Source organism: Triticum dicoccoides, chromosome 2A, assembly GCF_002162155.2.
Source record: "Triticum dicoccoides isolate Atlit2015 ecotype Zavitan chromosome 2A, WEW_v2.0, whole genome shotgun sequence".
Lineage (NCBI taxonomy): Eukaryota > Viridiplantae > Streptophyta > Magnoliopsida > Poales > Poaceae > Triticum > Triticum dicoccoides.
The window spans coordinates 90,097,625-90,115,327 of NC_041382.1; the positions used below are offsets into that span (position 1 = coordinate 90,097,625).

Here is a 17,703-nt window from a genome sequence, read left to right on the forward strand (position 1 = left end):
GATAAAGTTGGAGAATACAAAAAATCAAAAGGGAACATAGTACCTCTAGGCCTCTGGAAATGCTGTCGACAATTTGAGGAACATAAGGTCTGGCTTGTTCAACGGTTCTGTTGGACAGAAGGAAGCTTATGTAGTCATTTCCTCCAAACTCTCCCATGACAAACAGGGAGCTCCCAAAGCAGTCAGTACCTTGTCCTGCACACGGCATCCATGTATGCATGAGGTAAATTACTTAGGCGTAATCACTTTCCTTTGTGAAGATCACCTGCCATTGCAGAGCGAAGGCTTGAGTTTCTGGAACCACACGAGCTGGTCGTGGAGGGAGCTGTTAATAGGAGGATTCACTGTCAAGTTCAGTCCCTGCAGGTACGTCAAGTTCAGAGCCGGCGCTCCTACCACGGCGAAGTTCACTCCGGCGGAGAAGTTGCTTCCCCTGGCGAGATACAGCGGCATAGAAGGCAGACCCAAAGCCTCGGCTGAACAATGAAGTTTATTGGTCAGAATCAGCAAAAGATTGACTTGTAGACAGGAGTAGTTGACAAAGTCTGGCAGTGCATTTGTAGTTACCGATGAAGTCCAGCACCAGGCGGCCGTCGGTGGCACGCCCGGTGGGGTGGCCGAAGAAGGTCTCGCCGTAGGGGAGGTTCTTGAGTAGTAGACCCGGAAGGACGGGATCAGCCCACATGATCATGTTACCCGTGTCGGCGTAGGAGTCCCCAAAGCTGATTATGGAGGTGAAGCGGCTCCAGCCGCCGCCGGAGTAAGCACCGCGGAGGCACGCCACAATGAAGAGCAAGAGGAGCGCTCCATGAGGTGTTCTCATACGTGGTTGCTTGCTGCTTGTCAGTTGGGGCTTCCATGCTTGGTCTCCAGACGCTATATAAAGCAGGCATACCGAGCTAAACAAGGCAAAGGGAAGGTTATTAATTAAAGGACGCCGATAAGTGCCATATGTGTGGGCGTTAGGGAGTCCGCCCACACATTTTGTGTGGTGTATAAAAGGAACAGCCCACACACCTACGTGTGGGCAAAATAATTAGCGCCCACACGCCTCTTTTTTCCCTCCCGATCCCTTTCACACGCGTGCGTGTGGGCGAAGTTGATAACGCCCACACGCCCGTATGTCAGGCCTCGTACCTTCTGGTCCCGCATGCCACGCGTGACGGTCACCGCGCGCCCGCAATTGCCATGGTCCAGACCCTCGTCTATGTTCGTTTAATTGCAGTTGCCATGTCGCTGAACTATGGTTGCCATGTCGGACAACTGCAGTTGCCATAGTTGCTCAACTGCAGTTGCCATGGTCTGATCTAATGTAGTTGTCATGATTTCATAACTTTAGGAGTTGAGAGAGTTGCCATGTGCTCACAAGCATGCTAGGGCAGTTGCCATGTAAAAAGGAAGAGTTGCCATCTGCTTACGTGCACGTTAGGGTAGTTGCTATGTACATGCACGTTAGGGCAGTTGTCATGTACCATGCAAAAACATATGGCAACTCGGTAAAAGAGAGTTGTCATCTGCTTACGTGCACACTAGGCAGTTGTCGTGTACCCTGCAAAACACATGGCAAACTCGGATAAAAAAAGAGAGTTGCCACCTGCTTATTAAAGCACACTAGGGGCAGTTGCCATGTGCAGTGCAAAAACACATGGTAACTAGCAGCTTGGGTGTGGGAGAGGAGAAGGGCGTGTGGGCAAGATGCCAAATGCCCACACACTAGCCCTTGTGTGTGCGTGCAAAGTGGTGTGTGGGCGAACTGCTGAACGCCCACACACCAGCCCCTCCCGTGTGGTGAAACGGTCGTATGGGCGACCGGCTGAACGCCCACACACCAGGCCAGTCCTACGTGGCACTAGAAACATGCCAAGATTCGTGCACTCACAAACAGACGCGGATCCACGCGTGTGGGCAAGATGCAAACGCCCACACGTGTGGGTGTTAACATTTCCGTAATTAAAAAGGCATATATTAAGATGATTTTCCAGTCAACCAAATGTTTGTTTAGTGGGCGTTTCTTTGACGAATTTAAATGTACATCTTCTTACTAACTAACTCATCAACTTGGCACTCTTATTTACTTAAGAAAATTAGCCTTGCAGACTGTGATACATGACTATTGACTAAGCAGGAAAATTCTCTCTTTGACTAACACAAATGTCACCCCTTTTGGAAAAAAGTATCTTTTCGCATTATTACGTAACTAGTGACATCTTATCAAAAAATTAGAAGTATACTAAAGTGAGGTGTCATGGAAATTTACACAAGTGGACTATTTCAAAAGTCGACTTGCTCAGCAAGAGAAAAAAAACAGGCTAACTTTTATTAAAATAAAGACACCCAAAGGGCATGTTAAATTTGAGTAATATCAAGGGAAATAAGAGCCAGTACATGGGTAGACAACTCAACGCAGAACGGCCAAATAAGAAATAAAATTATATTGAGAATCATACTAGGCTTTTTGTTTGTCCGATTGTATGCGGCTCGTCAGAGATAAAAAAAATTACACTGAACTAATAGTAAAGGAAAGTGACACTTGCAAACATCCATGACATGCCAGGCTTTGGCTGACTTTGATGAAAAGTGGAACTGTCATTCGCGTCTGCCTGTATGTCTTATAATAGATGCGGGATACAATAAAACATGCTAATTTGCTATAGGTGGGCCCACACCAACTTGATAGTGATTAACATGACTGATTCAACAACCTCTTTTGTTTTTTGTTTGGTCTTTGAACTTGAGTTGTTTCAAACATCTACTTATTGTTTATATCTAGTGGGGCTGGTTATGTTACTACCACTCACTATATCCACCAGCTCTCTCTCTCTCTCTCTCTCTCTCTCTCTCTCTCTCTCTCTCTCTCTCTCTCTCTCTCTCTCTCTCTCTGAGAACAAATTTAACAATCTAACTAATTTCATTGTAGTTTTAGTCTTTCTTGGAAAATGGTAGTTAGCTTGTTTGCATTATTACGAAACTAATGACACCTTACTGAATTTCAAAATATAAAGTGGATTATCATTGAAAATTACAACTAGGAGTGGACTAGTTCATAAGCTCTTAACTTGCTCAGCAAGAAATAGAACCAGGGTTCGCTTCTATGAGAAGGGGAAACTGTTGTTATTGTGTACATCTCAAATGTAAAATACGATAAAATGTGTTAACTTGCCACAATTTGAAGTTCATGTGACAGTTCTATTCCAACCCCGCACCAACTATTTTTTTAGTTGCCACACCAACTTGGTAGTTATATTATTAACACGACTGATGCATGCATCCTATTTTGTTTAGTCCTTGAAAGTGAGTTGTTTTTCCCAATTGCTTATTGTAAATGTCAAGTTGCCTTGTTGGTAACGATTGTTTCTTATTTATGCCATGTTTGATTGGATATTTTGGCAGCCACTATGTGTATTGTTTTAATTTGTAAACCATTAGTTTTTTCTTAGTGTGGGTTCGAACGTAAAGGTAGAATTTCTTTATGCTCCACTGGTTGGTCTATGTGTGTGTTCATTTGTATGTGATTCCTCTTTTGTTGTTATCTACTATCAAAAAAGAAAAATAAGCTAATGTCGCACTCTTGTCGGAACGTCCCATGAAATTCCACCCGCTAAGTTTATAGATCGAGGATGCTCTCGATCTTCTATCCCCTGGTGTACGGGATAAGAAAACTAGGGCGAATATGGAAGACTATAGGAATGAGTCCGGGTTCGAATCGGTCATGGAGAGTTCATTTTACTAATCCTAGAGTGAGAGTCCGAACAAGATTGTGTCCGACATAGACTCCAAGGTTGGGTCTATATATAAAAGGCAAGGTCTTGAGTTTTAATCGTTTCGCGAGCAAGAAAAGTTTCACCATCTGTTTGACACGCTCTACATCACCGTCGAGAACCACGTATCGATTAAGGAACTTTCTTGTCCAGGGTTTATGTCTGTAGAAATCAAACACTCTGGTAATCTATTATCAAGATAAAAAAGACACTAATAAAGGAAGTAAGTAGGGTAGTTACACACCTTGGGAAATGAACCTAGGCAATTTTGTGTCTCGGCACAATCCTTGTGTCGCTTCCACACGCACGTGTACAAATAACCCATATATATTATTCATGAATTTCATGCATCGACGATTGGTGCCCACTGTTGTGCGATATGTTGATCTCGTATCAACAATCTCATGGAATGGTTCTATGATAATACTCAAGAAGGATACATTGATTTCTAACAAAGCAAACTTGGTAGTCAAGCATTCAAAGGTGAAAAACATCGTAGTAACCAGTGAACCTATGAACAATGGTCAAATTTCCCAAGTACTCCCTCTGTCCCATAATGTAAGACGTTTTTTGACACTACGCTAGTGTCAAAAATGTCCTATATTATGGGTCGGAGGGAGTAACAAATAATTTCGTTGCAATTCTTTTAGTTATTATTTATTCTAAAATACAAAGAAAAAAACTTTATCTATCGTTATATACTCGTATCTTGTGGCAACTAAGAAGAGTAGTGTGATTGACACCCAAACTAGAATTGTTGGGGACACACGAAGATTTATTGATTTGTTTTTGTGGTGCCGAGTAGGACATTCCTTGCCATACCTCTCACGCATAGATAACCTTCACTTAAGGAAAAATTGTCACTTGCTATAAACTTTTGCGATTGGGTGCTCAACATCCTCCTCTCCGATACAGATAAAAGTAAATAGGCTTTCTTTTATCAGTAGACTTTCCCATGAAGGTAAACATGATGAATTGCTTCAAGCATTATTTATGTGTTGGGATGACAATTTTTGTGCAATTAATATCTATAGGGAGATTAATGGCAAGTGAACTTTTAATAAGGCGGCGGAGGATACCCGATCTTACATGCACAAATTTCATGAAGATGAGGGACCTTAGCCAATGTAGGTTGTAATATTGTTAGCTATTCGAGAGAATTTTCTGTGATCATAGCGATGTTATTTGTGATGGTGTGGAGCATAGGATGCATAGAATTTTGACTTTTGAGGACAGAAAGGATGTCAATATCATTGGTATATTGGGTCTGAGGCACCGCGGTGACAAAACTACCTTTTACCTTTATATCACCTTGACGTAGGAGCCACGAAGACCCATTCAATTTACGGGACATCTGAGGGGAGGCTCCAGTTATCATCGTATGCCAAAAAACTGTTTATCGAGATGGTAGTGGTTGTGAGTGATATATTTCTAATACATTAGAGCATATATTGATATGGCTCCATTCTCATGTATAAATATGTATAATGTAGAATAAATCTCATTTACTATCACATTTTATTATAGGGGATACTATTCACCCCAGAAACAATGTCCTCCTGAAAGCAATATTGTGCACTTTGTTTAGCTATTTACTATTTTATTGTTATTTACATGTTGGTTACATCATCGGTCGCGTCATTACTCCACCATGTTGTTTGGGTTCAAGATACATTTCGCACGCACAATCAACAAACCTCTACAAGAAGCAAACGACCAATTCATTAGCTCCTCCTTGATTTGATACTCTTACTCATATACTAAATACAACTAATCATGTGCACTTGTAGGACATCAGGCAGCCTACATGTATGCCGCTATGCGGTTATGCAAGATGCTCCATCACATGTGCATTATCCACGTGGTCCCCTCCATCTTCACTTGGTTGTTGGAGCTGAATGGGTGGAAAAGAAGGGCGCTAGCAACACTAGGGTGGAAGGGATCAAGAGTTTCTCCCTTGAATGGTTCAAAGCTTTATTACTATGGAACAGAGTCAGGGATAAACAAAATTATGGTTTCGACATAAGCCACACACGGCATCCGTAATCTAAAGTGTAACATCTTTTGCAAGATTTTGTGCCTCAAAATTGTGGCCTCTACTCTCATGATGAATCTGAGCTCCTGAAACTCTTTTTTGCTTCATCTTTATACCATCAATGATCACGCTTGTATATGATCAGGGATCAGGAGTTGCTGGGAGGGATAGATGAGGAGTGAAAGATTGGGAGAAAAGAGAGGCCCTACCGGGAGGAGAGGGAGGGTGGGGGTGTTAGTTAGATTTCCTGAAAGGCTAGGGTTTTTTTATACAAAGGGAGATAGAGGCAAGGGTTCCTCACATAGTTTGGTCGGCCAAACTATCGATGAACCTTACTACCTGAATGCCACTACTCACTAGTGATATAGAAAGTACTGATGGAACACATTTTCGGCCTGTCAGTAGTACTCAAGCATGAGTGGAACAATATCACCACTCGATGGTCCCAAATTCTAGTGTGTCATTGGTTCCTTTTTTTAGTTAAACTAGCAAAGTTGCCCTTCTCAACCCTAGTGTGTTGTAAGTGTTAACTAATTTTTTAAATCTCATGTAAGCAGCTTTTAGTCCTATTTACCCCATTCATTGCACAATACACACCATTTAAAACGTAGATACATTTATAATAGTGTATTTCTAGTATATAAATATTGGAGGAAATATGCGCTAAAGGCAATAATAAAGTTGTTATTTATATTTCCTTATATCATGATAAATGTTTATTATTCATGCTAGAATTGTATTAACTAGAAACTTAGTACATGTGTGAATACATAGACAAACAAAGTGTCACTAGTATGCCTCTACTTGACTAGCTCGTTAATCAAAGATGGTTAAGTTTCCTAGCCATGGACATGTGTTGTCATTTGATGAACGAGATCACATCATTAGAGAATGATGTGATGGACTAGACCCATCTGTTAGCATATCACTATGATCGTTTAGTTTATTGCTATTGCTTTCTTCATGACTTATACATGTTCCTGTGACTATGAGATTACGCAACTCCCGAATACCAGAGGAACACCTTGTGTGCTATCAAACGTCACAATGTAACTGGGTGATTATAAAGATGCTCTACAGGTGTCTCTGATGGTGTTTGTTGAGTTGGAATAGATCGAGATTAGGATTTGTCACTCCGTGTATCGGAGAAGTGTCTCTGGGCCCTCTCGGTAATGCACATCACTATAAGCCTTGCAAGCAATATGACTAATGAATTAGTTGCGGGATGATGCATTACGAAACGAGTAAAGAGACTTTCCGGTAACGAGATTGAACTAGGTATGATGATACCGATGAACGAATATCGGGCAAGTAACATACCGATGACAAAGGGAACAACGTATGTTGTTATGCGGCTTGACTGATAAAGATCTTCATAGAATATGTAGAAACCAATATGAGCATCCAGGTTCCGCTATTGGTTATTGACCGGAGATGAGTCTCGGTCATGTCTACATAGTTCTTGAACCCATAGGGTCCGCACGCTTAACGTTCGATGACGATCGGTATTATGAGTTAGCATAGCACTATGATGGAGAGAGAGAGGGGCGGCCAGGGCAGGCGCCCCCTCCCCCTTGCATTGAGTCCGAATTGGACTAGGGGGGCGGCGCCCCCTTTTTCCTTCCCCTCTCCCATTCCTTCCTTCCCCCTCGTAGTAGGACTAGGAAAGGATGAATCCTACTCCTACTAGGAGGACGATTCCTCCCCTCCTTGGGTGCCCCAAGGGCCGGCCGACCTCCCCCTTGATCCTTTATATACGGGGGCAGGGGCACCCTAGAACACACAAGTTGATCTCTTAGCCATGTGTGGTGCCCCCCTCCAAAGATTTCCACCTCGGTCATATCATTGTAGTGCTTAGGCGAAGCCCTGCATCGGTAACTTCATCATCACCATCATCACGTCATCGTGCTTACGAAGCTCTTCCCCGACACTCAGCTGGATCTAGAGTTTGTGGGACGTCAGCGAGCTAAACGTGTGCGGATCGCGGAGGGGCCGTACCTTCGGTGCTAGGATCGGTCGAATCATGAAGACGTGCGACTACATCAACCGTGTTGTCATAACGCTTCCGCTTACGGTCTACGAGGGTACGTTTTTTTAGAACTGATGACAGTGAGATTCTCTCACTACCTTTTATATTAATAAGATAAAGTTAGGGGGGTAGAGTATCCAGCACTATACAAATTACATGAGGGGTGAGGGGGTGGTGGGTGAGATAAGTAATCTAACAAAACAGAAGAAGAAATCAAAGCAAGTTGACTATAGAAAGAATGTAGGGGCCCTGCTCCTGCTTTGATCGATGAACCAGCATGGAAAAGTCTTGCTTGAATCTGTTCCTCCAAGAATCAAAGGACGATTGAATCCCTCTGAAGTGTTTATCATTCCTCTCCTTCCAAATCCCCCAGGCAGCAACTGCAAAAACTTCTAAAAACATCGCCCTTTCCCATCTGTCCTTGCCCTCGTGCATCATTCTGACCCAGTCAGTGCCATTTGGCCATGGTATCCCCAATGCATCCCAGCATCTCTGACTGAAAGGGCAAGTGAAGAAGAGGTGAACAATGTCTTCCTCAGGCGGGTTGTGGCAGAGTAGGCAGGTATAGTCATCATTTTGGACTCTGAAATGCCTTCTCCGAAGCATATTTCTAGTGTTCAACCTGTCAGCCAACAGCAGCCACAAGAATACCTTCCATTGCATTGTACATTTGGTTTTCCATATCCAGCCAAAAATCTCATCAACTTGTATCTGGCTAAAACAGTGTGCATAGTATTTTGAGGATCGAAATTCACCACCTCCCCAAACACAAGACCACACATCCTTGTCATCAATCATTGAGGTCTCCAGGGTTTCTGACTGCAGTCCAGCAACCTCATTCCGAGCCTCCAAAGATAGAGGCAGGTGGAACACATCTCCCAATCTCTCAGAGGACAGGAGTTGCCTCACAGATATGTCTGGTTCCTTAGCAAAGGAAAAAGCTCTCGGATATCCGTCTTGAAAAATCTCAGTATTCCAATTATCTTTCCAAAACAAGATCGTGTCCCTAGCCAAAACCTCCGATTTGGTGACCCCTCTGTATATATCAGATAGTTGCATGAGATCTCTCCACCAAAAGGATCCACATGGGTCAGAAGCATGTGGTACTTTGCCCACATAGTAGGTATCCCAAACCAACTGTACCCAAGGAACATCATATTTGTTGTAGAACTTATGAAGCTGTTTCAACAATAGCCCTTGGTTTTGCGTTTTAAGATCAATGATCCCCAGCCCTCCCTTGTTTTTGGGTTTGCACACCATATCCCAAGATGCCAGCGAGTTGCCCTTAACCCCATCGTCTGACTTTCTCACCCAAAGACATGATCTATGTAGTTTATCAAGGTGCTCAATTATCTTTGAGTTTATCTTGATGGAGCACATGGCATAGATAGCCAAGGAGGTGACCATAGAATTGAGCAACGTTAACTTGGAGCCATAGTCCAAAAGCAAGGTTGCAGCAGGTACCTTCCTCTGAACCGAGGTGACCAGCGGCATCAGGTCAGTCACACTCGGGCACGTGGTGCCCATGGGCAGGCCCAAGTACGTAAACGGCATGTTGCCAATAGAGCAGCCAAAAATGGCTGCAATTTCCTCCGCCAGCACCGGATCAGAATTGATGGGAACCACAGTCGACTTGTGAAAGTTGATCTTTAGGCCCACCGACTTCGCGTAGTCAACCAATATAGATTTCAATACTTGCGCTTGCGAGATACAAGCAGGGAACACTGCGATCGTGTCATCTGCATACTGAATTACCGGATAGTTACTGTCAGAAGTGGGCAGGGCTAACTGCAGCAAACCAGACCGACTGGCATCATTGATCGCTGATTGTAATAGGTCCGCTGCGAGAACAAAGATCACCGGCGACAATGCATCTCCCTGCCGGACCCCACAAAGGCAATCAAACTGTTTCCCTTGGGTTCTATTAAGCAACACCGAGGAGCTTCCGGAGGAAAAGATACATTTGATCCACCCCAATCACTTCTCATTGAATCCCATATGTTACATGATCTCAATCATCGGTTCATGCTGGATGGTGTCGAAAGCCTTCACGAAGTCGAGTTTCACGATACAACAGGCTCTCCCCGATGCTTGGCATTGGTGAATGTATTCAAACGCCTAGGCCAGGCAGTCCTGGATCGATCTCCCTTTCAGGAAACCGTATTGATTCCGATGAATGATCTTGAGCACAAGTTTCTGCAAATGGTTAGCCAATAACTTAGTTATCAGTTTCGGACAACAATTGTGTAACGTGATGGGCCTGAAGTCATTAGCAGTCTCCGGCGACTGGGATTTTGGGATGAGAGTTATAAAACCCGAGTTTAGGCTCTAGAGATCAATGACACCATCATAGAAATCATTGCATAGCCGATAGAAATCGTCTTTGATAATGTGCCAACATGATTTCAAAAAATAGCCATTGAAACCATCAGGGCCAGGCGCTCTATCCGATGGCATCTCTCTAACGACTCTGTCAATCTCATCATGTGTGAATGGTGTGGTTAGCTCCTCTAGACCCTCCACCTTTGAAATGATTCTAGACAGATCAAACTTCATTTCGTACTCACCTTTCTTGCCCAATCTCTCCATGTAAGTGTCAAACAACTCTTTTGCTTTACCCAGGTGATCAGTTACTACCGTGCCATCCTGAAGCTTCAGTGAAGCTATGGAATTTTTATGATATCTTTCAGATGCAGTAGAGTGAAAGAATTTGGTGTTATCACCTCCACAGGTAAACCATCAGACCGTGTACCTCTTTTTCCAATGTTCTCATTTGTAGCCAAGGAGGGTAACTAGGTGATTTTTGAGAATCACCCTGAAGTTAGCTTCCGGTACTGTGAGGGGTCTTTTGTCTTCGATATTATCAAGTTCCAGAAGGGCCCAGTTGGAATTATCAATACACAGATTCAGAAGAGAAATCTGTTTACTCCAACGCTTAAGAGCATATCTTAAGTTCTTAAATTTCTTGCACAAAAGTTGAGCCGAGTTTGGTGCATAGCAGTGTTTCTCCCAGGTGGACTGCACCAACTCAAAGAATCCTAGGTGAGATATCCAGAAGTTTTCAAACCTAAACACCTTACTCTTAGGGACCGAGGTTTCAATCGAAATCATACAAGGAGTATGATCAGACACTGGTTTGGGAAGGGGACCCACTGTGGTGTTTGGATAGTTTGAAGTCCAGTTGGACGAGGTGAAGAACCAGTCAATTTGTTTGAGCAGTGGATCTGTCTGCATATTGCTCCACGTGTACTGCCTACCCTTAATCGGTAACTCAACCAGAGCCTGAGAATGAATGAAATCATTAAAAGTAAGCATGTCATTAACATCCCCCCAGCTTGTTGCTATTATCGGCGCTCTAATGTAGTTGAAATCCCCACAGATTAACCAGTCCTCATCATCAGGTATATCCAGATCAAACATCCATGATGTGAAAGCAGTTCTACCTGACCCAACGCAAGGCCCATAAACATTAATGAGTTTCCAAGACTTGGCTGTTTGCAATGAAGTAAACTGAATGCCCAAAGGAAAAGATTCGGAGCAAAACATACTGCCAGAGAATACAGAGTTGTCCCATAACACAATTAAACCACTAGAAGCCCCATGTCGGGTGGTTGGTGTGACATATGCCAACGGGTGGCTTATCATTGTGGGAGCCAATAAAACATCGCCGGTGCCTGGAAACGGGATAAGGCGAAGACATGCACGCCGGCGGATCTTACCCAGCTTCAGGGCTCTCCGTGGAGATAACATCCCTACTGCTGCTCTGCGGGGTCTCCGCATGGTCACTAGATCAACAAACAGCTACAAGAGGCTCCTTGAGCTGTTCGGTGAAGGATGAAGAAGGGCAAGGCTAGCCCGTTCTTCCTCTCAGTATGGTGTCTAAAACTACTTGAAAAAGCCTCCTCTGCATGGGTGCCCTGGGGGGTTTATATTGGCCTACGCCCCAGGGGTACAATTGTAATCGGGCTGGGCGCGGGCCCCAGCCGTCTGTGTCTATGCCAGTCGGCTTCTCCGCCGACCAATGGGCCTGCCGACTGGTGGACCCCGCCGACTGCCGGCCTTCTGGTCAACAGGTCGGTCCCACCGCTTGGGGGTCTTGTCGGTGGCTGGTTACTGTTGCCTCGCCTCTGGCGACGAGGGATTCGTCGAGGTAAGCATGGCTACAGTGCCGCCGCCGGGCGACTTATTGTTGTAGCCTTACCTCGTCTTATCTCCTTAATGGGGCGCCCCCTTCGAGGTGTGAACTAGCCGGCTATTGGGAGACGGCTACACGCTAGGCCGACTGGGGGAGCCTAGCCGCCTTTAGGCGTCTCCCTGGCTGAGAGGGCCCGTCACCCACGGGTCGTACTGACAGCTCGCCGTGGGTGATGTCATGGTCAACATGGCAACAGTGTCGCGCCGGACAGGTGATGGCTGCCCCGTACGGCGCACTGTGGCCATGCACATCCCGGGATTCGGGGGTGGCAGGTTTCCCTGTAGCCACGCCCCGTCTCATCGCCGTTATGTGGGTGCAGACTCTGAGGGCACGATCTTGGCCGCCTGCTGGGGGGAGTCGGCTTCTTGGAGTCGGCCTTCTTGCGGCCGGCTTCTTGGAGCCGGCCCTCTCGTGGTTTCCTTCACGAGGATTTCAGGGCTGGGCCGCCTTTGTGCAGCCGGCCAGAGAAGTAGCCAGCCGGGGGAAGGCGGCCCCATGTCTTGGATGTTTGAAGGCTTGATCGGCCTATAATTTTTCTGAAGAGCCAGGGGGAGCCGGCTAGGCTGCCCGTGGTCATTTACTCCGACAGTAGTCCCCGAAGCTGGTTGGGCTCCGAGGCAGAAAAAAGACGAGAAGCTCAGTCAGCTTCCTATCTTTGAGGAGCCGGAGACTGGGAGCCGGCTTTGATTAGGTGCGCTGTCTTTGTGGAAGTTTCGAAGCTTGAAGGTGGGAACCAGTCGGCGCGAGAGTCAGGCTGCGAGCTGACCGCTCGCCGCCTGCGCGCCACGTGGCACCCTACGGCTGGAAGGGCCTGCCAGCCCACGCGCGCGACGGGACGTTGCTGCAGTCCGAGGCCCGCCACTACAGGGCCTCGGCCTGCGCATGGATCTTCTGCGGCCCGGATGGACCGCGCGCCTCCCAGCGGCGGTTACCGCACGCCGTGAAGGCGTAATAATCGCGGGGCATGGCGGAGTGGGCGCGGTTAATCCCACGTCCCCCCACGCCCTGCCTCCTCGGCTTCGCCACACAAGGCTATAAGTAGGGGGAGAGGAGGGGAGCGCCAAACGCTCGCACGCTCGCCCTCGCTCCGCCCCTTCCCTCTTCTTCTTCCTCCTCTCCGTCGCCACAGCTACCCGCCGCTGCTCGGCTTTCCCGCCAATCTTCTTGGCTCGCTGTTGCTTCGTCGAGGCAGGGTCGCGTGTCTCTCCACCGCCGCACCTTTCCCGTTGTCGCGCCGTCCCCATGGCGCTGTAGAGCTCCTGGGATGGCTCCAACGTCCATGACGACCACGTCGACTTCCTCCGTCGGACGTAGCGGCTGCAAGGCGCGGACTACGTGCGGGTCCATCTCGCGCCGGAGAGGGAGATCTCGCCGGCACCGCAGGAGGGCGAGCGGGTAGTTATCCGCTCGCACTGCCTACGCGGCTTCGTCCTGCCGGCGAGCGGGTTCTTCCACTCCTTCCTCGAGTGTTATCATCTCCAGCCGCATTGTTAGGTTTCGTAGTAATTTCAAAAAATTTCCTACGCACACGCAAGATCATGGTGATGCATAGCAATGAGAGGGGAGAGTGTTGTCTACGTACCCACGCAGACCGACTGCGGAAGCGTTGACACAACATAGAGGAAGTAGTCGTACATCTTCACGATCCAACCGATCAAGCACCGAAACTACGACACCTCCGAGTTCGAGCACACGTTCAGCTCGATGACGATCCTCGGACTCCGATCCAGCAAAGTGTCGGGGAAGAGTTCCGTCAGCACGACGGTGTGGTGACGATCTTGATGTGCTACAGCAGCAGGGCTTCGCCTAAACTCCGCTACAGTATTATCGAGGAATATGGTGGCTGGGGGCACCGCACACGGCTAAGGAATAGATCATGTGGATCAACTTGTTTCTTCTAGGGTGCCTCTGCCTCAGTATATAAAGGACTAGAGGGGGGAGGCTGGTCGGCCAAGGTGTGGCGCGCCAGGAGAGTCCTACTCCCTCTGGGTGTAGGATTCCCCCCCCCCAATCCTAGTTGGAATAGGATTCGCGGAGGGGGAAAAGAGAGAGAGGGGGCCGGCCACCTCTCCTAGTCCTAATAGGACTAGGGGAAGGGGGAGGCGCGCAGCCCATGTAGGGCTGCCTCTTCTCTTTTCCACTAAGGCCCATCATGGCCCATTTAGCTCCCGGGGGGTTCCGGTAACCTTCCCGGTACTGCGGTAAAATCCCGATTTCACCCGGAACACTTCCGATATCCAAACATAGGCTTCCAATATATCAATCTTTATGTCTCGACCATTTCGAGACTCCTCGTCATGTCCGTGATCACATCCGGGACTCCGAACAACCTTCGGTACATCAAAATGCATAAACTCATAATATAACTGTCATCGTAACCTTAAGCGTGCGGACCCTACGGGTTCGAGAACAATGTAGACATGACCGAGACACGTCTCCGGTCAATAACCAATAGCGGGACCTGGATGCCCATATTGGCTCCTACATATTCTACGAAGATCTTTATCGGTCAGACCGCATAACAACATACGTTGTTCCCTTTGTCATCGGTATGTTACTTGCCCGAGATTCGATCATTGGTATCCAATACCTAGTTCAACCTCGTTACCGGCAAGTATCTTTACTCGTTCTGTAATATATCATCTCGCAACTAACTCATTAGTTGCAATGCTTGCAAGGCTTATGTGATGTGCATTACCGAGAGGGCCCAGAGATACCTCTCCGACAATCGGAGTGACAAAACCTAATCTCGAAATACGCCAACCCAACATGTACCTTTGGAGACACCTGTAGTACTCCTTTATAATCACCCAGTTACGTTGTGAGGTTTGGTAGTACCCAAAGTGTTCCTCCGGTAAACGGGAGTTGCATAATCTCATAGTTATAGGAACATGTATAAGTCATGAAGAAAGCATAGCAACATACTAAACGATCGGGTGCTAAGCTAATGGAATGGGTCATGTCAATCAGATCATTCTCTTAATGATGTGATCCCGTTAATCAAATAACAACTCATTGTTCATGGTTAGGAAACATAACCATCTTTGATTAACGAGCTAGTCAAGTAGAGGCATACTAGTGACACTTTGTTTGTCTATGTATTCACACATGTATTATGTTTCCGGTTAATACAATTCTAGCATGAATAATAAACATTTATCATGATTATAAGGAAATGAATAATAACTTTATTATTGCCTCTAGGGCATATTTCCTTCACGCATCACCTTACTCCAAACGCGGTGATGCTGCTGTCGGCCTTCATCGCCCTGTGCGAGGGCTTTCTCGGCGTCCTCCCCACCCTCGAACTCTGGGGGGAATTCTTCCAGTGCAAGCTCGGCACTGTCGTCGCGGGCGTGCCCGCCCCATGTGGCGCCTTCATCGCCATGCGGAGGACGAGCGACAAAAGTCCGTTTCCGCCCATCCCGCCGATCCAGTCGGTGAAGCTTTGGCAGAAATCTTACTTCTACGTGAAGAACATCGCTCTGCAAGGCGACTTTGTCAATCTGCCGGCTTACATAGTCGGCCCGCCGGCTGGGAGGCAGCCCTCATGGTCCTTCCGGGCCAGGTCGCTGTCTCAGGGTGGGGCCGCCTCCTTTGCACGGCTCCGGGTGATGATCCAGTCAGAGGGTCTGACTGGGGCCGGCCTGGTGGCTGCCTTCGTGGAGCGCCGGGTGCTCCCGCTCCAGGGCCGTCCTCACATGATTTGTCAGATGAGCGACCACTTCGACCCGTGCCGGCTAAGCACCAAGGAGATGCCTCACGCCGAGGTGTCTTACATGGTGAACTATATTGCCAACTGCAAGCTCACCGAAGAGTGGCAGTATGGCAAGGAGCCGTACTCTCGCGCCAATCCTCCGCCTATGGTAAGTTTCTCTTCCTTTCTTCTTTCCTTGTCGTCGGGCTCATGATGGCCGACTCCTGGCCAGTCGGCTTGTTTTTGGCAGAATCCCATGCTTCCGCCGACCACCGGGGCTGTGGGGGTGGAACGCCAGTTCCTCCCCGACCGCACGATGGACGACATTGACGACCCGGACCTGGGGGCGGCCGCCATGGAAGATGACGTCACAGGGAAAGGCGGCGAGGCAGGCGGCTCTGGGCTCGGGGCCGGCTTCGAGGACTGGCTGGATGATGACGAGGCCGAAGTCATTCCACGCCGCTGACCGGCGCCCGATCATCAAGGCGCGGGCCCATCTGCCGCGCCGGCTGCTCATGGTGGCGCGCTGAAACGCCCGGCTGCGTCGACCCACTTCGGCAGTCGGCCCAAGAAGCCCAAGAGTACCGCGGCGGCGACCAAGCGAGACAAAGTGGCCACGAAGGCAGCCCGCTTCTGCAAGGTGGTGAAGCAGCCGCAGGCGGTATCAGCGTAAGTGTCGTTTTTCTTACGCCTTTCTTTTTCTTCTTCGATTGATATTCTTCTAAGCCTTCTTCTTGACTTATCAAAACAGGGCCCCACTTTCTCTCGAACGGGCCCCTGCCACCTCCGTAGTCGGACCCGTGGGAGGGTCCTCAAGCTCCCGCCGTGTGGATCCCCGCGCCGATCTCCTAGAGGCGACGGAGCAAAACGCGCGGGAGGCGCAGGAGGAGTGGGAGGCGGTGGAGCGGAGGGCGGCTCGGGAGGCGGAGGAGAAGTCGGCGGAAGCGCGAGCTGGCACAGCTGCCAAGGCCCAGGCGGAGGCCCTGCAGAACCAGCCTCCGCAGCTCGTCATCCCCCTCCATGCCACGGCTCCCGACATCCCAGTGCCCCTGACGGAGGAGGCCGGCCGCGGCTAGCCGGTGATGGAGAGGGAGGCAGCATCGTCGCCGCCGACTGGAACGGGCCAAGGAGGCCGGCCCCATGCGCTGCTCATGGAGCCGGCTGGAGGCGAGCCGACTGTGGGGACGGATCTTGTGGTCTCATCATCGTCTCGTCGGCGCGCGGGGAAGGCGACTTCGGCGCCGGATCCGCAAAAAACTGCGGGCGCCAACTCGTCGGCCCAGCACCTAGAAGCAGCCAGCGATAGCTCGTCCGGGTGGACGCCAGGCGGCGGGATGGCCGTGCTGAACATGGCGGCGCATGACGTCCAGAACCGGCTTTAGGCCCAAGCTACCGCGCTGAAGTAGTATACTCAAGAATTTCTCACGACGCGCACGGTGATCCGGGTGAGTCCTCCCGCTTTTCGTTGATTGCTCCTGATTTCTTCCGTGGGGGCGCGTCAGCGCACCCACTGGGTGTAGTCCCTGAGTTCTGAGTCGGATGCTGAGCAGGCGACTTGGAACTTCTTGGTAGACTTCGATTGCCGTCTTGTTCTTACTCGTATCTCTTATCTTATCTGCAGGAGTATTATAACCTCCGCGCAGCTGCCTTCAACTCCCAGGCCCAGGAGTTGAGTCAAAAAGCCACCGATCTGACCGAGAGCCGGAGTAAGTGCTTCATCTTTTGTCTCAAGTGGGGGCGCGTTAGTGCACCCACTGGGTGTAGTCCCCGAGATTCAGGCCGACTGCTGAGCAGTCGGGTCGGATCTTTTCCTGACGACTTCTTTCTTCATATATGTAGGGGCCAATGCTGACTTGAGGAGCCAGCTAAGCGGAGCCCGGACCGCCCTTCGCGCCAAGGAGGCCGAGTGCGCCGCCCTGGTTCAGGAGCGCGATCGACTGGCCAAAAAACTGGCCGACCAGGAAGAGAGCCACAAGGCGGCCCTAAAGG

General features: G+C 48.6%; 1 protein-coding gene across 1 annotated transcript; it reads right to left on the reverse strand.

Annotated features, from left to right (window-relative positions):
• Window positions 1–261: 261 nt before the first annotated feature.
• LOC119357680 (GDSL esterase/lipase At1g28570-like) lies at window positions 262–823 on the reverse strand. Its single transcript, XM_037624547.1, has 2 exons — window positions 568–823; window positions 262–476 (listed from the first exon to the last, which is right to left on the reverse strand). Exons 1-2 carry the CDS (start codon window positions 821–823, stop codon window positions 262–264), a joined length of 471 nt encoding a protein of 156 aa, XP_037480444.1.
• Window positions 824–17,703: the final 16,880 nt, after the last annotated feature.

Bases quoted from the DNA above. Each gene is read 5' to 3' on its own strand.
- LOC119357680 (XM_037624547.1), bottom strand. From the start codon at position 823: ATGAGAACACCTCATGGAGCGCTCCTCTTGCTCTTCATTGTGGCGTGC. The intron at 477-567 runs GTAACTACAAAT...TTCATTGTTCAG, and splicing joins CCTGGTGCTGGACTTCATCG to CCGAGGCTTTGGGTCTGCCT.